General features: G+C 44.1%; 1 protein-coding gene across 2 annotated transcripts in view; it reads left to right on the top strand.

Annotated features, from left to right (window-relative positions):
* Positions 1 to 23,284, top strand: part of DTD1 (D-aminoacyl-tRNA deacylase 1) — a 179,540-nt gene extending 156,256 nt beyond the window's left edge. The window contains exons 5-6 of one of the 2 annotated variants that reach the window (XM_021700676.1): positions 7,962 to 8,133; positions 22,716 to 23,284. In XM_021700676.1, coding sequence (XP_021556351.1) covers positions 7,962 to 8,114 — 153 coding nt within the window. In that variant the 3' untranslated portion in view covers positions 8,115 to 8,133; positions 22,716 to 23,284. The remainder of the gene's footprint in view (positions 1 to 7,961; positions 8,134 to 22,715) is intronic. The other variant, XM_021700677.2, reaches the window with a different exon arrangement.
* The last annotated feature ends 809 nt before the right edge of the window (positions 23,285 to 24,093 follow it).

Below are 24,093 nucleotides of genomic sequence, written 5' to 3'. Positions count from 1 at the left end.
TCTGTGTGTCTGTTTTTGTGCCAGTACCATACTGTCTTGATGATGACAGCTTTCTAATAGAGCTGGAAGTCCGGAATTGTGATGCCACCAGCTTTGCTTTTCTTTTTCAACATTCCTCTGGCTCTTCGGGGTCTTTTCTGGTTCCATAGAAATTTTAGGATTATTTGTTCCATTTCTTTGAAAAAAGTGGATGGTATTTTGATGGGGATTGCATTGAATGTGTAGATTGTTCTAGGGAGCATTGACATCTTCATAATATTGGTTCTTCCAATCCATGAGCATGGAATGTTTTTCCATATCTTTGTGTCTTCCTCAATTTCTTTCATGAGTATTTTATAGTTTTCTGAGTACAGATCCTTTGCCTCTTTGGTTAGATTTATTCCTAGGTATCTTATGGTTTTGGGTGCAATTGTAAATGGGATCGACTCCTTAAATTCTCTTTCTTCTGTCTTGTTGTTGGTGTATAGGAATGCCACTGACTTCTGTGCATTGATTTTATATCCTGCCACTTTACTGAATTTCTGTATGAGTTCTAGAAGTTTTGGGGTGGAGTCTTTGGGGTTTTCCACATAAAGTATCATGTCATTTGCAAAGAGTGAGAGTTTGACTTCTTCTTTGCCGATTTGGATGCCTTTGATTTATTTTTGTTGTCTGATTGCTGTGGCTAGGACTTCTAATACTATGTTGAGTAGCAGTGGTGTTAGTGGACATCCCTGCCACGTTCCTGACCTTAGGGGGTAAATAAGTAAATAATCTTAAAAAAATGAAAAAAAAAAAAAAGGAAAAGAGAAAGACCTTGAAATGGTTTTCAGGAGACGTATGGGAACTTATGAGGACATCGACAAGAAGCTGTAGTTTTTTGCCATCATTCCCCCAGACAGCGTTGGAAGCAAGTTTAAGACACCATCTCACTCTAAGACTGATCCTTCCATCAGGAATTCCTGGGCACCTGTTTTGCTCTGAAATGACTGGCAAAGAAGTCCGTTTTCTAGGGCCCCTTCAGACCTGCACCCAGAGGCAGGCAGAAGGGACAGCAGCGGTAGACATGGGTCAGCTCTGCCAGCTCTGCTTACAGCCTTCCACCCCGCCTGAGCTTTTCCTGGAGTGGGCGGAGTCCAGGGGAGCTTGGAGTCTGACCGTACACACAGTGCCCAGCGCTCAAGCTCTTTCATCAGGGTGCTCCTGGCAGCTCATTAGTGTCCACCAAAGGCTGAAGTGACTCACGGGGTGTTTGATGTCATTGTCACACTGGAGCATTGCACAGGGTGCAGTGATCAGCCTTCGAGGAGCCCTCTGAAGTGCTGTTTTGTGGGTGAAAGGATGGGGCAGGTAAGAACGATGCCCTGTTTGTTTGGTGCTCTCCCCGCACCAGCGCCCATGCCCATGCCGCACTCTGTCCCCACTTGGGCCCTGGGCTGGCAGACCGGGCAGGGAATGGGGTAGCATTTACAGAAGGACAGACAGAGGCGTGGAGGATTGAATGGGCTGCCCAGGAGCTGCTGTCTGCCTATGAGACAGCTGTGCCCACCCTGGAAGCCAGGACTCACGCGTAGGGCTGACACTCGGCGTCACTCGGCTGGGTGGGTCCCATGTGGTTGCCTCCCCCGAGAGCTGGTAAAGAGCTGTGCAGGCACACAACTGACGTGACAACAGTTCAAGACTCCCTTCCCTCTGAGGCTGTCCCTCTTCAAACAGAACAGGGCCCACTTGCTCTTCAGTGCACTCACTCATGCAGTGTTCAGTGTGCGCCACCCTGTACCAGTCACGTTACCGTGGTTGTCTGAATTAATGGGGAGCTCGGGAAAATGTGTTCCTGGGGCTCCCCCACACCACCAGCACCCCCGCCTGCTGTGCTGCTTTGCCCCATCTGGTCTATCCCCCAAGTCTCTGGCTGTAGTTACCACCAGCAATGCGTCAACTCACCTGCCATTCCCAGATGGTGACACTTCAGTTGCTGCTGGTGGTGCACCCGCCTTCACCTTGGCCTCTTGCTGTGCAGCCTCTCCTTGTCTTCTGTCATCTGCCCGTCCTTTTCTGCTCAGGCGGTCTGCGCTGCCCGTGCTCTCCGCCTCCATGTGTCTGGCCGTGAAGAATAAATACACAGGATGATGCTGGTCTCTGCAATTCGCATGCCTTCTCGGCCCTCCTACAGGACATTGACTCCCACCCCACCCTCAGCCCTGGCTTCCATTGGCCCTCCCTGACCTATGTCTGCCAGTTTCTTCCCGACCTCCCCTCTTAAGACCCACCACACCCTGGCCACTCTGTTCCTTACTGTGACGCTCGATGCTCTGGTGCTGACTGCTTGCTTTGGTCCCCCTGCTCTGTGGCTGGGCCTTGAGTGTCCCTGTCCTGCCTGCATTCTCTTGATGCTGGTAGCTGAACTGTTCCCCGCACTGTGTCAGCCTTGTGCCAGTGGATGGGCCTGGGGCCAGACTCCTCTCTCACCCTGGTCTGCCTCTCCAACTGCTGTTGACAGGCCACACAGGGTCTTTTCCTGAGGACAAGTGCTGGGGACATTAGAATGCTAACTCTAGGCCCTTGTTGCTTTGGGGAGTTTTGGAATGGTGGCTCTCAGAATGAGGAGGGGATGTCTGGAGGTACCCAGAGGCCTCTGGGGAGTGTGGCAGGGCTGAGCTGGAGGAATCCACTGTCCTGGAAGGGAGGTCCTCCAGCTCCTTCCTGTTTAAGCCATACTCAGGTAGGTTTATAGCTCTTGGAGCTAAAAGCAAAATATCTCAGAAAATACCTGCTGAACTAAATGAGAACGTGGATGTTCAATAGGTCATGTAACTTGCATACAGTTTCACAGCATGCAAGTGGCTGGCATAGGACCAAACTCTAGGCCTGTAGACACCAAACTCCACATTGTTTTCAGGGAACCACACACTCTCTTTTGCTTAATTGATGAACTTCATTTAAGATGTATATTGAGCCCCAGCTATAAGTCATGCCCTGTTCTAGGAGCCAGGGATACAGAGGCAAGCCCAGCTGACCCATTGCTGACTGTCTACCAGGTATATAGTTGGTGATCTCCACTTACTACGAGCCAGGCCCTGTTCTAAGCATTTGGCATGTATGAAGGGTAATATTATAATCCCCCTTTTTTTTTTTTTTTGAGAGAGGGAGAGAGAGAGAGGAGTGTGAATGGTGCCGGGAGAGGGAGAGAGACCATCTTAATCAGACTCCATGCTCAGTGCAGATCCTGATGTGGGGCTCAATCTCACAACCCTGAGATCGTGACCTGAGCAGAGATTAAGAGTTGGACACTTAACCAACTGAGCCACCCAGGCACCCCTGTAATCCCCATTTTAAAGCAGAGGAAGCTGGGGGTACTGGCAACCCCTGCCACTCTGCCTGTAGTATACAGCAGGCCAGGCTGTGATCCTTCTTTGCCCTCGTCTTCATTGCTAGAAGATACGCAGGGACCTCGAGGCCATCTCTGTTTGCCAAATTAAAGAGAAACTGGTTCCGACACGGGTCCGGCTCCTTGGTGGTTTAGCAGCAAGCTGCCTGTACATTTCTGCCTCGATGGTTAAGGAAGTCGGAAGGCTCCAACACAACAATAACTCAGCCTTAATTAGCTGGGAACAAGGCTGGCTGATAAACCTGTGTTTATCAGGGAGGGAAACCTTGCTCTGTAGCCCCTGTACCCCCTCAGGTCCTGTCGGCTGTGATTTCCATCGCACGCGAATGTGATAGCAGGGCCAGACAGGGCCACTTCGGAAGCGGAGAGGGAGGGAGAAGCTGGGAAGATGACTATACCTGTGGTGCCGGCAGCTGGCAGTGGTTTCTCTGTGGGACGCTGATGATGATACAGCTGTCACTGGCTTGTTCAGAGCCAGCGGGATCACAAGGGGGTCGGGGGGGAGTGCAAAGTGGAAGGCCCCAACAGGGGGCCCATATCTGTTCCATTGACAGGACATCTGTCAGATGTTGAAGAAGAAACGTGACTGTCCTTAGGTGGGACTTGTCCTCTCCAGTGTGGTTGCGGTCCCTACCGTGCCCTGTTGTCTGGTACTTTGTTACTTCCCTCAGTTTGCTACCCGTCTTGCCCTTTAAGGCGTTTAGGTTTGCAATCCGTGCAGTAGTACGCATGTGCATCTGGTTTATTCTTACATTATGCTGTTTGAACATGGACCTCTTTATGACAAGGAAAATCCTTTATTTGCTCTGGATTTAATCATGAGTTGGGGAGTTTGGGGGTCTAGGTATTCCCATCCCCCCTGCCTTAGCCCCTTCAGAACTTTCCAGGATCCACCACGAGAGGTACAGGCTGGCCATAAAACGGTTACTGGCCCCTGGCCGCGTCTGGGTGCCCAGAGCTGCCTTTGGAAGGTTGGATTTCTTCCTGTGATACTAGAGCCTGTACGGCTCGGACAGTGTTTCCTTTGCATTGTGGACATCCTCATCAGTTAATTAAAAAACAAAGAACAAACGAAAAGTACTCCATTTCAGTGTTTGTAGATCATGTGTTCACAGGACTGTAGTGGTTTACATTCTCCTTGACATGCGTCTCCCTGTTAATTTGAAAGCTGTTGACATCCTACATGATTCCATATGCATTACCGTTTTCTTTTCTTCTTTTTCTTTCTTTCTCATTTGTTTCCTTTAAAAAGAAAAAATCCAACTGCTTTCTTGCCTTGAGATGTAAATTCCAAGTTTTGGCTGCCTTGGATTCCAAGTTTTCTGAGAAAAGGCTTAAATTTATTAGGTTAGTTCACAGTGTTCTCACAGAGAACTTAGAGGCATGGAACCATATGTGGTTGGGGTTGTATTAAGATAAATAACGTAAGAGAATCAGCATTACATTGTTCACAGGAACTCAGGCTATGCCTGTCACTTCAATAATTATCACATATGCTTTACAAGTGTGGTCCGTGGTGGGAGGGGACAGGGTTGGGGTGAAAGGTCAAATTGATGTTTCCACAGTTTCACACTCTGTTGGTGGCACCTCCGAGTCAGTGCAGAATCAGATGGGCACTGTGGGCACCGGAGAAACCTCTGAGAAGCCTGCTTTAATTGGGAATTATTCCCTGTCACCCTCCCAGAGTCTGGCTTCTCACCAGCATTTAAGAGTAGAAAGTAAAGAACAGGTCGGTTGACAAACAGGCCTTCGCATGAGATTGAATCTTAGCAGCGGGGGGGAGGCTTGGTTTGGCTAAGTCAGTGGTGGTACTCACATTTTCTATATTTACCTCTAAAGAGGGGACACAAAATGGAGAGGGTTTCTTTCTTTCTTTTTTTTTAAAGATTTTATTTATTTGAGAGAGAGAGAATGAGAGAGAAAGAACACAGAGGGCAAAGCAGACTCCCCGCTGAGCAGGGAGCCCGATGCGGGACTCGATCCAGGGACTCCAGGATCATGACCTGAGCCGAAGGCAGCCGCTTAACCAACTGAGCCACCCAGGCGCCCCTGGAGAGGGTTTCTTTTTAAAATAAAGATCATGCTTTCTTAGTGCCTAACTTGGAACATGTTCATGATTTTATGTGTGTGTGTGTGTGTGTGTAACTTGTCTGTAGATACACACGTAAACACAGACACAGACACTGATGTAAATGTAAGCTGCTGGCAGCCGAAGGTGGCTTATACAGTTCACTGCAGAACATTGATTTCCAGATGTTTGGATTTCATGAACTAGGAATATAAAAAATAAAAAAGAAATGGGGGGGCTGTCCAGCATGGAGTGCCAACTCTGTTTTCTAAGATCATTAACAGATTTCTTTAGTGATGGCTGTTAGCTAGACTTACGGGTGATCAGTTTGCAATATATACAAATATCAAATCATTTATGTGTACACCTGAAACTCCTATAATATATGATGATTATATATAGCTCAATAAAAAGTTTTTTTTAAATTGTAGTAAAATACAGATGAAATTTACCAATCCTAGCTATTTTTAAGTGTGCAGTTCAGTAATGTTAAGTACATTCACATTGTGCAACCCAAGATTATTTTTGAAAAAAAAAAAGAGCAAGACAGAAGGACCCCCATCTACTATCCTCCTCATTTCATGAAGAAAAGGAGCATTTTAACACCAAATGGGGAATGAGGATGGAAGGCTGTCGTCTTAGATGCAAGAAATTCCTTTCTTATCTGTGGCAGAATAGTACAGAGAAAAATGCCACCAAGCACACAGTTCAGTAGTTGCTATTTTCATAAGAGTTTGTTGATGAAGGAAGCTATGTGTTGGTTTACATCCTGGTGCAAGCATTTTATTGTTAGTGGTTCAAGTGCCAGTAGCAAGCAGTTCACATACTGGCACTGGTCAGCAGCCCTGTTCTATATCTGGTTATGTTTTTATGAAAGTAAAAGTTGACAGTATGGTGGAAGCCCATATATATTCATTCCACTATGATCCCATTCTCTTCTGTGTCTCCTCAAACTTAACTACTGTACTGAAGTTGGTTTGTATTCTCCTAGTCATACCATATCAGCATAAGCCCGTTATCAGTGTATAGTGTTGTTTTGTGTAAATGGAATCCTGCTGCATATAGCCTTTTGAAACTTAATTTGGTTTGCATAACATGATCTATTTTGATATATGTAGATCTGCTTTACAGTATTGCTTTATTTGACTATATACCACATTACATTTATCTATCCTTCTGTCAGTGGACATTTAGGTTGTTTCTGGGTGTTTGCTGATACAAATAATAGTGCCGTGCTCATTCCTGTGAGCCTTTCCTATGCACACGAATGGGAATTTGTCCAGGGGAGTTATTTGGGAGGAGAGTTGATGGGTCAAAGGTGAAGTGATGTCTTCATTCACAAAGTCTAATTAGCATGTTCACTAACCTCATTGTTTACTACAGCTTTTCAGGTAAATGGGGAGTGGGAAAGATAATATTATAAGTCAACCATTAATAAATTTGGTTTTCTGGACCAAATTGAGAGCTGCTGATTGTTGATCTATCTAAAGATTTAGTTCAAAGTCTGTCTATAATCAAGAGATGACATGGCAGGTTAGTTATAGTGTTTTCTTTGTGTGCTTGGATATGGGACAGTGACTGACAGGGAGAAGCCAGCTCTTCATTAAGTTTCCCTCTTTTCCATGTGAACTATAAAATGTTTGCAGTCCTGATCTGGGAGGCAGATGAAACTGGGTGTTGCTGTCTCTCGTTACAGATGGCTTTTTTGGTCTAAGAAAATCCTGTGGGCCCAGACTTAGCCAGTGTGCTCTGACAAGTTTCTCAGCAGGCCTTTCTGGAGTGTCCTTGCTGTTGCTCAGAGTGTCAGATGATCTGTTTCTTTCGACTGTCTAGTCTGTGGTTTCCTTGAACAAGTTGGGGAGAATATCCAGGGGAGAAGTGGACCCAGGTTCCTCTGGAGTCAGATGCCAGAGGCATGTCCCCCAGCTGGCCCAGAGGAGGTCTGAGAAGGCTCCCAGGGCCAGCATCCCTGTGTAGCCACCATGCGGCCTACTAGGAGCACTTAGGGTTTTGGCTGTGGGTACTTTCAGTCTCAACAAACAGAACTGAGACGATGTCTAAAATTGCTTAACGTCCTTTCTTCAGAGCCTTCTCTCTTACCTTCAGCAAAGAGAGGAGTGTGTTGATCACTCTTTAGAAAATGGCAAGTGGGAAGACAACGTGGTTAAAAAAAGCTTTAGAGATGTCAGAGGAAAAAAAAATAACAGAATAGAAGCTTTCTCACTTTTGGGCTCTTCTCAGTCGTCAATGAAGCCTGTTGACCATTTTTAAAAAGCACATGGCAAGATGAGTTACGGGTGGGGAAAGTCCGGAGAGGTCCCACATGTGACTAATGTGTGTTAACAATTCGGGTGCCTGACTGACAGACATTTTGCAGCCCATTTGGCACATCTGAAACCCTGAGGCACACCGGGTTATCAGACAGAAGCGTGTTCAGTGGTTGCTGTGTGTGAAGTAATCGGTGTTTTGGATATACAGGCACATGTTTACGTTTGTAAAACAAGTCTTTTTACTTTTTATAATCAGCTGTCAAAGCTTGAAAAACAGCAGCAGAGGAAAGAAAAGACCAGAGCCAAGGGGCCTTCTGAGTCAAGCAAAGAGAGAAATGCCCCCCGAAAAGAAGACCGCAGTGCCAGCAGTGGGGCGGAAGGCGACGTGTCTTCCGAGCGGGAGCCGTAGACTTAGGGATGGAACTCAGGTAGGAGCCTCCCCTCCCTGCATAGCTCCGTCTTCTCACATTTTGAGCAAATGGTAACAAATGGAGAACAGAATGGCTTTTGAGGCAGAATTCATCTTGTGGGCATTCACCCATGGCTTCCTGGGATCTGCCGCCTTCCCGGGTGGAGAGAAGAATGGAGGTGCGGGCGGGGAATCCGTGGGCCTGGGGTGTTCTCCTTCCTCACTTGCCTGTGTTGGCCGACAACTGCTGCTACTGGGAGCGTTTCCAGAGTGTTCGCAGATGTGCGATCCAGACTGGGAGTCTCACCCCTGCTCCCTCCTCTCCACTCCTGCTCTCAGCAGCTCCAGCGGGAGCGTGGTCACCTGCAGCCTGCTCCTGTCAGAGCTGCCCGTCTCCTGTTCTTCCATCCTTCAGTTCATCCTGCCTGGCACCTACTGCACTCCCAGTGTCCCTTTCCTAAAATTGGGCTTCATTCTCGTCACTTCCACACCCAGGAATGTGTCTTAAGTCCACCTCCTTGCCTTTGCTCGAGTTCATTCCCCCAGCGAGCACATTTTGGAGAGCCTCTTACTTGTCAGAGTTCACAAGTTCAGGGAGAAGCATAGAACTAATTAGACAGCAGTGTGGTTTATTGCGGAGGTGGTGGGAATGTGAGGCGGTGGGAGGGAAGTCGGGGAGGCTCCTTGGAGGGGAGGATCCCAGAACCAGACCTCAGAGGACATATGGAAATGGGCAGATGAGGGGTGAGGGTGGGAGCTGCCTAAGCCAGGAGAAGAGTAGATGCAAACACTGTTGGGTGTGGGACAAGGACAGAGTTTTGGAACAGAGGTGGAGAAGAATGGCTGAAGCGCTAGGTACAATTTGGGGTGGGGTTGTCTGGGGAACTTCTGTAAAATTAAAGAAGTAGGAGAGTTCTGGGTCATAAGGGTCTGGCGTGCAACTGGGAAATTTGGATTTCATTCTGGGATGGCGGGAAACCTCTGAAACGGTTTGAATGTACAAGTGACATAATCAGCTCCAGAGTTTAAGGAGATCACGCTAGCACCCGAGGGGAGTGAGGCTAGAACCAATAGGCCAGTTGGGAGGGGGTAGCAGAAATCAAGAGAGGAGCGAGGTCTGGCCATCCATCTCGGAGCCTTCAGCTTATATATAGTCTGTGGTTTCAAACCAAGTCAGCGTACAGGTGTTGATTGGCAATAGAGGAGAACATTCATAAGATGGTTTTCTGCCTTCTCTTTCCCTTCTGAAAGGGAAGTCCATCTGTGAAATGACCTTTAGGATGCACACTGCCAGACACTGAGCAGTGTTACAGAGTCCGCAGTGATACTTGGGTGCAGTGGAGCTGGTTTACAAACACAGACAGACCAAAGAGCTCAGAAAGATTGCGTTGTGGACTCACTAATAGTTTTACGGGGAAGGAAGCACTGGATAATCAATCCTGTCATGTCCCCTTGACTTCCCCTAATCACCCTGTTTCCTTCCCTGTAACTATGGGGGATGACAGAGCCGTGGTCACTGGTCTTGGCTGATTTTTCTCACACTCACGTGAAAGTGAAGCAGGAATCAGAGGGAGGTTTTTTTCACACTCAGCCTCATTCGTCACAATCACAAGCCTCCCCCACCCCCTTTTCTTGGTCTGGACCTCAAGACATGGGTTTTTATTCATGAACTGGAACAGTTGGTGTCAGTTAGGGAGAGTCTTCTGAAAAGTGCTGTGTGGTGTCTAAATAATGTTAAATATTCACGAATACACAGTAACATTTACATGTGTAATTTGTGGCCTTTAGATCACATAAAACTTCCATTCCCACCCCTTCAGAACTTTGTGATGATTTGCTCATACCAGTGGTCAGTTTTGTCATCACAAATACTGCTGGTGCTTCTGACTTATAGTCTGAACAGAAACTTTCAGTCTGAGGGGTGAAGCACAGAGAGGCTCTTGAAGTTTGTTTTACAAGTATGCTCGTTAAGTTAGTCCAGCAATAACTCAGAAACTCAGAGTTTTTATTTTCATCCTCCCAATTTCTGTGTGACAATAAGTTGTGTCATTTTTGCTTCCTTGGTTTTTCTTCATTAACTAAAAGACTAAACCTCCTCCCTTCACCAGTGATGTTGTGAAAGGTAGGCAGGTAAAGCCATAATGCTGGGTGACCGTCCTAGCAGGCTGGGGCGGGAGGGGCAAGTCTCCCCATGTGTCTGTGGTGCTTCTTCTTAAGCCTCCCCTGCCCCCTGGGGATCCTGTTAGAGAGACCGCCCTGGCACTCACTCCTGCCCCCTGGACCAAGGATGAAGGACTGGCCAATCTGATGGCCAGGGAGTGACAGTCATTATAGTGGGTGGTTCCTTGGTTCAGAAGCAAAATCCAGACCCGACATTTTCTATTTCTCCTCCTTGGACCAAGGGCAGCTGCCCAGCCTGCACGGTGTTTTGCTCTCTTGGCCCTACTCTGACACGGCACCATGTGTTTTCCCTTTAGTTTTAAGATTATATAAATAATAGCTTCTTCCCCAGTGAGTCTTGGGACTTTACAATAAATTTTAAAAAATTGGATTTTCAGACTCCCATGATGAACTCAATGAATAGATAAGGAATAAATATATAATCACTCATCTCCCAGTAACCAAACCCAGCTTAACAATGTAAACATACACACACAAATTCAAATGTGTCTTGGACCTTGTATTTTCAAAATGGGTTTTAAAAAATTCCTATGCCACCTAGTTGATTTCTTTCTTGACTATGTTATCTACTTGCTAATGTATTTTAGAAATTTAATGTTTTGATTTTTGATGTAACTGTTTCTGTTACATTACTTTGAATCTTTGTTTTATTTATTGAGGGGTACTGAATTCTACTTTTTTTTTTTTTTTAAAGATTTTATTTATTTATTTGACAGAGAGAGACACAGTGAGAAAGGGAACACGAGCAGGGGGAGTGGGAGCGGGAGAAGCAGGCTTCCCGCCAAGCAGGGAGCCCGATGCGGGACTTGATCCCAGGACCCTGGGATCATGACCTGAGCTGAAGGCAGACGCTTAACCGACTGAGCCACCCAGGCATCCCAGAATTCTACTTTTTATATCAGTGCAAAACATAACTTTCTACTTGTGTTAAATTTTGGCCTCAGAATAATTCCAGTAAATTAGTCTAGTTAGTTAGATTAGAATAATTCCGGTAGAAAGGTGTCCTGGACATTAGTATCCTGTGGCCAGTGGGCAGCTTGGGAATGATTTTGCCATTTCTGTAGGCAAGAAAAACACTCGAAAGCCCCATGCATAGAGGAAGAGACACTAGAAACAGCAGGTCAAAGAACATCCTGGAGGACATGTTCACAATAGAAAACAGCACACAGTAAAATGGGGAAGAGGTGAAAGTGGGCATTTCTTTCCAACATCTCCCAAAGCTTAAGAGGCAAAATTTCTCATAGACTTGTAGGTATTTATTTTTTGCTTTTCTAAAATCGGTGGAAAAATTAAAAACCTGTAATCATGTTTATTCTCAAGGTATTACAGATTGGATAGTATAGAAAGAACTTGGGGTAAATCATGCTACGGTTGACCCTTGAAACAACATGGGTTTGAATTCTATGGATCCTCTTATCATGGATTTTTTCAGTATATGTATTAAAAATTTTTTTGGAGATTTGCAACAATTTGAAAAAGTCCACAGACAACCCTGTAGCCTAGAAATATAAAAAAAATTTAAGAAAAAGTTAAGCATGTCATGAATGCATAAAATATATGTAGGTACTAGTCTGTTGTATCAGTTACTACCATAAAATACACATAAATCTATTATAAAAAGTTAAAATTTATCAAAACTTACACACACAAATACTTAACAGACCATATGTGACACCATTTACAGTGGAGAGAAATGTAAACAAGTGTGAAGATGCAGTATTAAGTGGTAACTGCATAAAATTAACTATAACACATGCTATATACTACCATAATAATTTCCTAGCCACCTCCTGTTGCTAGTGCGGTGAGCTCAGGTGTTGTGAGCACTCGCTTCAAATGTGTGACGCTTATCATCTCCCCGTGAGCAGTTTGTCTCTGCAGTAAATTGCAGATCGTAGTAAAAAGTGACCTCTCACAGTTCTTGCATATTTTTCATCAAGTTTAGTGCAGTATCCTAACCCTTGAGTAACACTGTGGGACCCATCGAAGTGCCACTAGTGATGCTGGGATTGCTCCCAAGAAGCAGAGAAAAATCATGACGCCACAAGAAAAAGCGGAATTGCTTGATGTGTACCATAGATTAAGGTCTGAAGCTGCAGGGCACACCATCTCAGGATCAATGAATCCAGCGTAAGGAGTACTGTAAGAAAAGGAAGTTCATGAAGCTGTTGCTGCAGCTATGCCAGCAGGCACAGAAGCCTTGCACTTTTTGCAAAATACCCTTTTATCTCATATTGGAAATGCAGCTTTTATGTGGGTGCAGGATTGCTATAAGAAAGGCATACCGGTAGACGCAAAGATGATTTGAGAAAAGAAAAGGTGAAATCGTTATGCGACGACTTAAAGCAAAAGGAAGGTGAAGGATCTAAAACTAGAGTATTGAATGCCAGCAAAGGATGGTTTGATAATTTTAGAAAGAGGTTTGGCTTTACAAATACCAAGGTAACAGGAGAAGCAGCTTTTGCTGACCAAGAGGTAGCAGACAAGTTCCCAAACACCATTGAGAAGATCACTGAGGAAAAAGGATATCTGTCTGAACAGGTTTTTAATGCAGACAAAGTACCCTATTCTGGAAGAAAATGTCCCAGAGGACATTTATTAGTAAGAGAAGCAGGTATCAGGATTTAAGGCAGGAAGGGAGAGGCTAACTGCTGTTTTGTGCAAATGCAGTTGGGTTTATGATCAGGATTACCCTTATCTATAAAGCTGCGAACCCCTAGCCTTGAAAGGAAAAGATGAACACCAGCTGCTATCTTTTTGGTTACATAACAAGAAGGCCTGGACCGTGAGAACCCTTTTGCTGGATTGGTTCCGTTGATGCTTTGTTCCTGAAGTCAGGGAGTACCTTGCCAGGAAGGGATCTGCCTTTTAAAGTCTTTTTGATGTTGGTCAATGCCCCTGGCTACAGAACCCCATGAGTTCAACACTGAAGGTGTCAAAAGTGGCCCTGTGGTCTCCAAACACCTGGTCTCTAATTCAGGCTCTAGATCAGGGGATCATGAGGACCTTGAAGGCTCATCACACACGGGACTGTATGGAAAGCATTGTGTGTGCTCTGGAAGAGAACCCCAATAGAACATCAAGAAGGTCTGGAAGGATTACTCCATTGAAGATGCCACTGTTATTATAGAAAATGCTGTGAAAGCCATCAAGCCTGAAACAATAAATCCCTGCTGGAGAAAACTGTGTCCAGATGTTGTGCATGACTTCACAGCATGTACAACAGAGCCAGTCATGGGAATCATGAAAAAGATTGTGGATATGGTTTAAAAAAAAAAAAAAGGTGAGTTGAGGGGGTGAAGGGTTTCATGATATGGATCTTGGAGAAATTCAAGAGCTAATGGGCACCACAGAGGAATTACCAGAAGACGCCTTGAGGGAGATGAGTGTCAGGCAATGGGGAGGAAGACCTAGAAGCAGCAGTGGCAGAAAACAAACTGTGTTAGTCTGGCAGAAGGGTTCCAGGCATTCCTGACTGCTTTCGGCTTCTTTTATGAGATGGACACTGAAACTAAAGCAAAGATAGAGGAAGGATTGGTGCCATATAGAAATATTTTTAGAGAAAAGAAGAAGCAAAAATGTCAGAAATGATGAGATTTGGTGTTTCCATGGTTACACCGAGTGTGCGTTCCTCTCCTGCCTCCCCTTCCACCTCCTGCACCCCCTCTGCTCCGCCACCCCGGGACAGCAAGACCAGCCTCTCTTCTTCCTCCGCCGCCTGCTCTTCGTGAGGACTGCGAGGATGGAGACCTTAGGGATGATCCACTTCTACTTACTGTATAGTAAATAATCATCGTGCTGTACAGTTAGTAAACTGATGGGTTGTGTATGTGTGTGTCCTCGTGTGAAAACCTGGCAGCCGTGCAGCAAGGACTGATGTGTGTCATCGTCATCATTGCCCACGTATTCATCATGTGCAAGACGCATGTGGAAGCAGAGAGCGGAAGGTGAGCGATACTAATATGAAATTGATGACACGTTTGTTCTCTTACTGTCTTATAACCTTGCCTTCAAAGAATTACCATACAGTGTGCCTCTCTGTCTTATAACTGGACAAAGTGCACACTGGCCTATCATCACAGGTAAGTGGTTCTTAAAACAACATTAACAGTATTTAGAGTACTGTATTATGAATACGACTGTGATACCGTATGCCAGAAACATTGTATAACGATTCATTCATTAGCCTATGGGCTAGGCTCCCATAAAGCAATCCTACCGCTGCCTCTTCGTTCTCAACGCACTTAGTATTACACCTGTAAATAAATATGAATTTATTTTTCACACTCTCTTTTCATTTTTGGTGTCTGCAGTTAGTGATGTGGATAACGTGTACAGTGACAGTGTTTTGTGTCCTGTAGGACAGACAGTTCATCTTGTGAACAGATGAAAGCGTCTGGTGCCGATAGATACAGGACAGGACTGTGCATGTGTTTTCTCCTCATGATTTTCTTAATAACATTGTCTTTTCTCTTGCTTACTTTATTGTAAGAACACAGTACATAATATGTGTGGCATACAGAAAATGTGTGGTTTATGTCAGCAATAAGGCTTTGGTCAGCAGTAAGCTATTAGTAGTTAAGTTTTTGGGGAGTCAGAGGTTCTATGGATTTTTCACCTGTGTAGGGGTTGGTGTCCCTAACTTCCATGTTGTTCAAGAGTCAAAAAAACAAACAAACAAAAACTAGCCAGAGAAGGGACACAGTAGTGGGGGAAGCAAACTCAAGGGCACAGTGTTTTGAAAACAATAGATGTGTTTTTCCTTTTCCCTGTAAATCAAGGGCATTGCGGCCCTGTCATCATTATGGCCCTGTGGTGGGGAGATGAGGAGAAGGTGAATGAGCAGGAATGATGTAGAGAGGATCCCCTGTCCGGCAGGAGGGAAGGTGAAGGAAAGCTTCAGCTTAAGAGAGGCAGTGGGAGACAGAAGAGGGACAGACAGTGGAGAAGCCCAAGGCCACACGTCGTGTTGTGGCTCCAGGCTAGAGTCCTCGGGCGCTGGTTAGGTTGATAGGAAAGGTGGAGGCCTGGGGGCCTGTGCTGTGGTCCCTGGTGGGAGTCCGGGCAGGAGACTGCTGTGTAGGACGGCTGTAGGTCTCTGCGAGGCTGCTGCAGCTGAGTAGAAGGGGCAGCAAGACATGGTTAGGCAACAAGATGCAGCAGGAGTCAGTAGGGTCTCACCTGCCCCATGAGGGGTGTCGAAGAGAGGTGTGTTGGGGGTCCGTTGGGCTGACCGTGGGTCCCGGTGGAAGGAGTGAGGTGAGCCTGGCTCAGAGTCTAAGAGAGCCAGGAGGGTCATGACCTCAGCTCTTGATAGCACTGCTGCTCTCAGACCCTGCAGGTCTCAACCACCATCTCCATGTGGCTCCCAGGGTGGGGTGTGAGGGGTCTGTAGTGCTAGTGAGGGCAGGAATGAGGTCAGGTCAGGCAGGGGCAGGGGCTCTGGCCCCTGAGCTATCAAGTGCTGCTCAGTGGTGTCCCGGGGGCTCAGCACCAGGTGCGGAATCACACCAGCCACCCAGGCACAGAGACCATTTGAGGACTCAGATGTTCTGACACCCAGGTGAGCAGAATTACTAGGGGTTCAAGGTTGCCCCTGCTGCTACTCAGCAGGATGGAGTCCCGTGAGGACATTTGGATGGGCCCATGAAAATGCAGAAGCCACATTTTCTTTGCATATTTATGGAGCACTGTCTGGCTTTTTGACTGAGTGCGTGAGGCAAACCATTTACTTATTGGCAGTTGAAGGTGGGTGTACAGTTGGAATTCTAACCAGAGATGGCAGTGGAGGCCCGGTGGCTGGTGCTGACATCCCGGCATGGACAGATGTGAGGGGTCCTCTGAGAGCCCACTGCCGCAGCCAGCCAAGGGCCAGGGAGGAGCTGGATTCCCCCCCACCTCTGGAATTATAGACATGTTCTCAGATTTGAAGACCCTAAAGGAGGCCAGGAGTAAATGACAGCTGGTCCTCCAATTATGTTTTTGGGTTTTTTGTTGCCCATGGGCTTTTGTTGTCCCATCTGCTGAAATTTGTCATCCCAGTAGACCCACGAAATCACCACCAAATATTCAGATATCTCTAAGAGCTGAAATCGGTAGTGACAGAAGGTGACCTTGGCATTGACTGTGCTGCGCAGAAAAGCAGCAGCCCCGCCCCGGCCTCAGTGAGGGGAGCTGCAGTTTTCATTTGCTTTTCTTTACCAACAGAAACAGCCCTAGGGAGCCTCACAGGACCTAAGGGAGCAGCTTTGAGTTTCCAAGGCATGAGAGAGAAAGAAAAGGCAAAAGAAAATGGAGTGAGAGACTGCATGAGCTTGGGCATAGTTTTCTTTGAAAGTGAGTCAGAAACCTTCAGAGGACACTCCCAGGGTGCTGACATTTCTCTATCACATTGCAGATGTTTCTTATTTTATCATCTGGACATGGAAGTGCTAAAATGCACTTCTGTTTTTGTACTTGGTCTCATTCCTTCAGGCTCACTCACCTTGCTAGGAGGGTTCAAGGTTTCCTATGAGGCTGCAACTTCCTTTTCCTCCCTTTCTGGCCATAGCCAAAGGCGCATGGCAGCCTCTCACGAGGACCGTGTGCTCTCTGCCTTTGATTGCAAGGTCAAGTATGGCCTCATTTGAGTATTTACTTCGCTGCCATCATTAGGGTGTGAGAGGAGTATGCTCCTGAGCAGCACCCCACATTTCTGTCCTCAAATGTCAACACACTTGAAACCAAGCAAGGAAAGTGTTTTGGAAGCTGCCATCTGTTTGCTTTTTCAACTTGACCTTTGTCTGAATAATAAGATGTATCTGGCTGAGCACATTTCTTCCTAATGAGCTAGAGCAGTTATGTGTGTGTATTCAAGGATAGTCATGTTTTCACTGGCTTTTTGTTTTGTTTTTTGTTTTTTTCCCCTGTAGAAAATAGAATCTCTTTCATTTCCACAGCTTTCATTTTGCTTCCCTATGTCAACATTCATTCCCAGTTCAGGTGCTGGTGCTTCATGTATAAAACTATGCCTCTGAGGTGCTGTTTTTATTTTTTTAAACTTAAAATTTTTTTAGTGGTTGCCCTAGATGTTGCAATACACATCTTAAAAAAAGATTTATTTATTTTTTTCAGAGAGAGAGCTTGCGAGCAAGTGGGAGGAGGGGCAGAGGGAGAGAGAGAATTCTCAAGCAGACTCCCTGCTGAGCACAGAGCCCAATGTGGGGTTTGAACTCATGACCCTGAGATCAAGACCTGAGCTGAGATCAAGAGTTGGACGCTTAACAGACTGAGCCACCCAGGCACCCCGCAAATCCAAGTTTCTGACCTATATCATGTTTCTTCTGCCTGAAAAACTTCTCTTAATGTTTCTTGAAATGCAGATCTAAGGAAGTCTTTTTCCTGCACTTTTGGAGGATAATTTCAGTGGCACAGAATTTTGGGTTGGTGGTTTTTTTCTTTCAGTAGTTTAAATATTTTATTGCACTCTCTTCTTGCTTGCATAGTTTCTTCTGAGAAGCCCTTTGCAGTTTTCATACTTGTTCCGCTGTGGGTAAGGTGGGTTCACAGCTGTCCCCCATTCTTACCCCTTCCGCCTGTCCTCCCCTCCCCTTCAGCTTCTTTCAAGATTTTGTTTTTTTGCAGTTTGGAACATTCTTGGCCATTGTTACTACTTCAAATACTTCTGCTCTGTTGTCTCTCTCTTCCTGGTATTCCAATTATGTGTACGTTACACCTTTTGCAATTGCCCCACATCCCTTTTCCCCCCCATTCTTTTCTCTCTTTGCATTTCAGTTTGGAAGTTTGTAATAACCAGTTTTCAAGCCCACTGATTCTTTGGCTGTGTTCAGTCTACTGATGAGCCCATCAAAGGCATTCTTACTTTCTGTTACGGTGTTTTTTATTTCTAGCATTTCCTTTTGATTCTTTCTTGGAGTTTCCATCTCTCTGCTGTATTACCCATCTGTTCTTACATATTGTCTCCTTTACCCAGTAGAGCCCTTAACATATTAATCACATTTATTTTCCCTTGTCTGATAATTCCAACATCTGTATCACATCTTGAGTTTCACTCTCATGACTGCTTTGGGTCTTCTGGGCTTCTTGAACCTGTAAATGTTTGTCTTTTGATACATTTGGGAAATTTTAAGCAGTATTTCTTCAAAAATTATTTTCTGCCCCATTCTCTCTTCTAACCTGGAGGAGGTTACTGTTCCCAAACCTTAATGTTCTGGGTTTTGTTATTATACAGGAGGCTGATACAGAGTAGGTACATTATGTTACTTTGCCAGCAGTAGGGTTGGATTTCCAAGCACCTAGGCTTCTACCTCAGTTTCATTTATTAGAAAATAAATTGGCAAGAAGCTGGCCATAGTTAGTGATTCTCCTTATTGCTGAAGCATTGAGCTAAGCTTACAGATAACCTAGAAGTATGCCATTTAATACAGTAGGTGCTACCTGTGTGTGGATATTTAAGCATAAATTAATTAAAATTAAACAAAATTTAAAATTCATTTCCGTAGTCACAGTAGCCACATTTGGCTAGTAGTTGTCATATTGGATGGTGCTGACACAGAAGAAGCCTGTCATTGCAGAAAGTTCAGTTGGACAAAAAAAGTTCAGTTCTGTAAGACTGGCTTGATTAAATACGTACAAATATACGTGAGCAATAGATAGCGTAGAAGTTAAGCCAAAAATAAAAATTAATTGCTGTTGGAGTTTCTTTCTTTAGCACACCACACCAAGCTTTCCTGTCTCTTTCCTCCCTCCCTCCCTCCCTTCTTTCCTGCCTTCCCTCCCTCCCTCCCTCTTTTCTCTTCTCTCATTCTCTTCTCTTTTTAAGTAGGCTCCACGTTGGGGCTTGAATTCACAATCCTGAGATCGAGACCTGAGCTGAAATCAAGACTCAGATGCTTAACCGACTGAGCCACCCAGGTGTCTAAAATTTTCTGTCTTAATCAGGAAGTTGAATCACTGTCCCCATGTTCTCATCACCAAGTCAGGCCCATCTGCCCTTGTGTAAAGGCATAGAGTCTTCACTTGACAGTTCAGTTCACTGGAATCTCTACAAATGCTAAGTCAGGGAGAATCCTTCTCTGATAACGTGGACTTCTCAGACACTCATGTTTTCTCATAGAACAGCCTTTCTTTCTAAGTAAGTGAATTCAGATTAGATTCCTAGCTGTGGCCTGAAATAAATACATAAAAGCTGGGTTCTTTTGACAGTGGTTTGGAGAGCAGGTCTGTGGTCTGTGTATCTTAACTCAAGCACTTACATCTTGTGGTTGCTCGAATGGCCTGAAGCCAGAAGCAGATCAGCTGGAAGTCAGCATCTTTGAGAGACTCAAACAGGCTGTTGAGTTATTCCTTTCTTCTGGTGCTGGACTATTCCCTCCTGCCCCTGATATTTGCAGGCAATAAAAGGGAACCACTCCAGAAACTTCTTTCCATAAGGCTATGAAATTGTGGTGCTTTGTTATCTCGGGCACTTACTGCTGCCTGTCAGGTGCGTCCAGGCTGCATGTCATGTCCATCCTGAGATGGCTCACCTGACTCGCAGGGACATCAGAAAAAGACACTTGGAAGTAGATGCCATCCTTTCAATAGCCCTCACAGGAAGCCACATTACCCTTCCTCCAGGGTTTCTAAATTTCGACACCCTTTTGTGCAGTATCCTGTGTTTGTCTGCTTGCACGTGACTTCTGCTCAGTGCTTGTGACCTGGCAGGTGGACCTCACAGATAGCTCCCTCTCGCCTTTCCTGCTTTAGGCCGTGTGAGTGTTATGATCTCCAGCCACACCCACCTGACAGCCAGCATCCTGGCCCCTAGGTTTTTCCACGGTTATGTTTAAGAAAATGAGAAGGAACGTTTGTTACAAGTGAGGTTGGAAATAAAAAGCAGCATTTATTTGACCAATCCATGTATTATGGTGAGGCAGTGGCTTTCAGGTGGAAGTGTTTACTGTTTGCCACAAGGCTCTTGCATGCAGTTTGGGAGCTCATCACTCATGTTATTTTTCTTTTTCTTTTTTTTTTATTATTATGTTAATCACCATACATTACATCATTAGTTTTTGATGTAGTGTTCCATGATTCATTGTTTGCATATACTCATGTTATTACTGTTACATATTATGATGAGGTGTGCCTACTGCATATCCCAGTATTAGAACAGTTAATTCTGAAGGAATTCTTAGTTTAAATTCTTCAGGTTAAGTGCTTTATGAAGTCCCTAGGCCTGAGTGGTTTACTGTAAACTCTGAGAACTCCTGGGATGAAAACTCTCAGGGTCCCTTCTAGTTCTGTAATTCTCTGGTAGGGAATTGGAATTTCTAAATTGTCTTTCTCATAAAATTTCTTTTGACAGCTATTTTGTATTACAGAATTAATGCTCATTCATCACAGAAATTTGTTTAAAATGCCAAAATGTTCAAAGAAAATAAAAGTCACCTGCCATTTCATCGAGGATAATCATTAACATAATGCTTTTGTAACATTTTCTCTAATCAGATAATTCTATATCTCTTTCTCTAATTTTACATAGTTAAAGACAGACTGTGTATATAATGTCACTGCTTTTATCATCTAATGGAATATTGTGAACATTTTCCAGGTCATTTATTCTTCTTCAGCAAACCTTATCATTTCTATCTGCACATCAAACATTGGAAGCATCAATTTATTATCTCAAAGCTTTGAAACATGTAGAATATTTATTTGAAGTAAATATAAAAGAATAATATATTACAGCAGGATCCCAAAGCTCATTTTAAGTTCAAAAACAAAGGTTTTAATCTGCACCAAGAAAATGAAGTTCCCCAAAGGTCAATGTGAGATCCAGTTTCAGGATCTTAGTTATTAATATTGCAGATGAGGAAAGAGGCATTAATACAGCCCAGGTGCCTAGATTTGGGTTAACATCATGATTAAAATATAGGAGCATATGGATTGCTTTTCCTGACTTAAAAATGGAAGTAATATGGTCCCCAGGAATTATGTTGTAGAATCCCTATCGCTTTGTGGTCTTTGAGATCTCTCTTAAGAAGCAGTACAGGACTGTGACTGGTGGGTTTTAGAGCATGAGGGTAGGCCTTGGGGAAAATTTCAGTCCCTTGTGTGGATCCGTATAGGACTGGAGAACATAGCTGTAGTTATAATTAGCCTTTCTAGTGTGGGCCCATGGACCTCCATATCAAGCTGGGTGCAGGAATGGAAGGCTGTTAATTCTGTTGAGACATCTGCTCATAATACAACCCTTTTCTAAAAATGCGACCCGTGCTGGGTGCATCCAGAAGCATATTCACAGATGTGGTATCACTTTGCAGCCTACTATTATCAGAATCTTTTGCTTTTGCTGAAGTTCACCCAATTAGAATTTAGATCTGAGGGAATAGAAACTGCTGTATTAAGTTTGGGGGTTAGTTAAATCCTTGGATGTCAATTGCCTGCCTCACAAATCTTGGCAAGACTAGCTGGTTTTTCTTGTAGCCTCAGAATTACAGAGGGAAACTTGAGACACTTGGAGATTTTATACTGAAGAACCTACCATCCTTTGAGCAATATTAAAAATACCTCAAAAGCAAGTGTTTAGTTTATTCCCTGTTCCTATGCTTTATTTAAGTTCCCCTCTGCCTCCCTCTTGATTGAAAGGATTTGGAAATGAGACTTTTATATCTTTTTTCAAGGAATTTGTCCATTTCTTCTGTGTTGTCTAATTTGTGGGAATAAAGTTGTTTGTGACATATCCTTTTTTATCCTTTTAATGTCTATAAAACATACTGATGTTGCCTCTTTGATTCCTGATATTCATAACTTACGTCTTCTTTTTTCTTGGTAAATCCGGCAAGAGGTTTATCAAGTGTATTGGTCTTTCCATTTATTTTTTGCTTTTGTTTGAAATTTCATTAGTTTCTGCTCTAGTCTTTTTTTTTTTTTTTTTCCTTCTTCTTGCTTTGGGTTTTATTCTGCTTTTATTCTTTTAGTTTCTTAATGTGGAAACTCAGATTATTGATGTGATAGCTTTTTTTTCCTAATATAAGCTTTGAATGCTATGAATTTCCCTCTACATACTGCCTTAGGTGCATATCACAGATGGTGATATGTTACCTTTTCATTTACATTCACTTTAAAATATTTTCTCATTTCTCTTTGATCCAAAGGCCATTAAGAAGTGAGTTAATTCCCAGATATCTAGTGTCTCTTTGAGCTCTAAGAATGAGGTTCTAATAAATTGGAGACTTGGGTGAGAAGGTGTTGGATTTATACATGACAACATGGCAGATTGTTCATAGTAAAGTGAAATACAGTCATGCTGTTGTCACTGTCTGAACTGAAAGGGTATCTTTAGCTGTTTCTTTAGGCTTGGTTATATTTTTAAAATAAGATTTGAAGGCATATTTTGGGACCTTCTCCTGTAATGTGTCTTATCTTTGTTCTTTGTAGTGCATTATCATTGGGCAGAACTGGATCCTGAAAAATTCATGAAAGATGCTGAGTACCTACACTGCTTTAAGAATTTGGAACTGAATCATGAAAAGGAAGACAGAAATAAGAAACTGGGACCCCGAATAGCCCTGCAAAACAAAGCAGAACAAAACAACACCACCAAAGGAATGATACCGTTTTCTGTTATTGCTGTGGTCTAATAGCAAAAGTGGGTGCTGGCAGTGCAGGGGCCTGCACCCCATGCACATGGCAGCAGGGCATACACCCATGCTCCCCCCATGCAAAGACTGCTGGTTCCTGTGATTTCTTGGCTTGCTTTTGAAACAGGTTGGCCCAACATCATTTGTCACCGAGTCCTCCCCTCACGTGTGTCCATGATGGGTCTCAACTGCATTCACGCTGTCCATGTTCTTCCCAACACTGGCTAAGCCAGGGCCCGGGTTAAGGTGTAAAGAGAACAAACATTGGTGATAATGTATTGTGTAAGACCTTTGCATCTTGTAAATTTTCTCATTTTTCTAAAAAGAAATAATAAAATCCTAAACCCCAACAAACCACTTTATTATTAAACAAATCCTGCTGTGTTTCTGCTTAATGATTTTGTCTGTAGAAGTACAATGTGTCTGACCCCACTCTGTGTATAATCTATACTTCTTTTCAAATAACCGTCTTGCAAGAGTCCTTCCCTCAGTGGCCTACACAGATCTCTGATTCAGTGGTGAGAGCCTATCACTGGTAATTTATAGTTGATGACATTTTACTTGGACATGAGATGGCAGGAAAGGGGAGTATACATGGGAAGGTAATCCAATTTTGGAATGGCCCAATGATTGAGACCGGGTGTGGCTGCCATCCCTGATTTATTTACCTTTGGGAGGTTCAAAAAAGGTCTCAGCGTGTTGGACCATATAGACGCCCCTTTTCCAGGAGCTGAATGGTTGTCCATATAACCAACCAATATCTTCACAGTTATGTGAAGAAGGAACCACATTCTGCCAAAGAGTTTCTCAGTTAATTTTAATCTATTAGTGGCACAACCATAGTGGTCATTTTTAGACATTATATGATGTTAGTAGTTACATATGTGTTACCATATATAATATATACTTCTATAACATCTATAATAGTTTAATGCTTATACAAACAGAATTATCCTCTCTTGAAATACTTCTTGCCTAACTATAAAGGAGACATCTTTATTTGGCATTTTTGTAATGCTGAAACTCTATCTGTGACCTTTATAATAACTTCTGAGTCTGTCTCATCTGACCCAGTTGTCTACTTCAAATAAAAACATAGAAAATATGAGGAAAAGAAAAAAAGCTCAAATTAGACCTCCAATGTACATTCAAGTACTTGGAACATGGAATTGGAA

This window comes from Neomonachus schauinslandi, chromosome 10 (genome assembly GCF_002201575.2).
Source record: "Neomonachus schauinslandi chromosome 10, ASM220157v2, whole genome shotgun sequence".
NCBI classification, from domain to species: Eukaryota; Metazoa; Chordata; class Mammalia; order Carnivora; family Phocidae; genus Neomonachus; species Neomonachus schauinslandi.
This window is presented reverse-complemented; position numbering and strand designations above follow the sequence as displayed.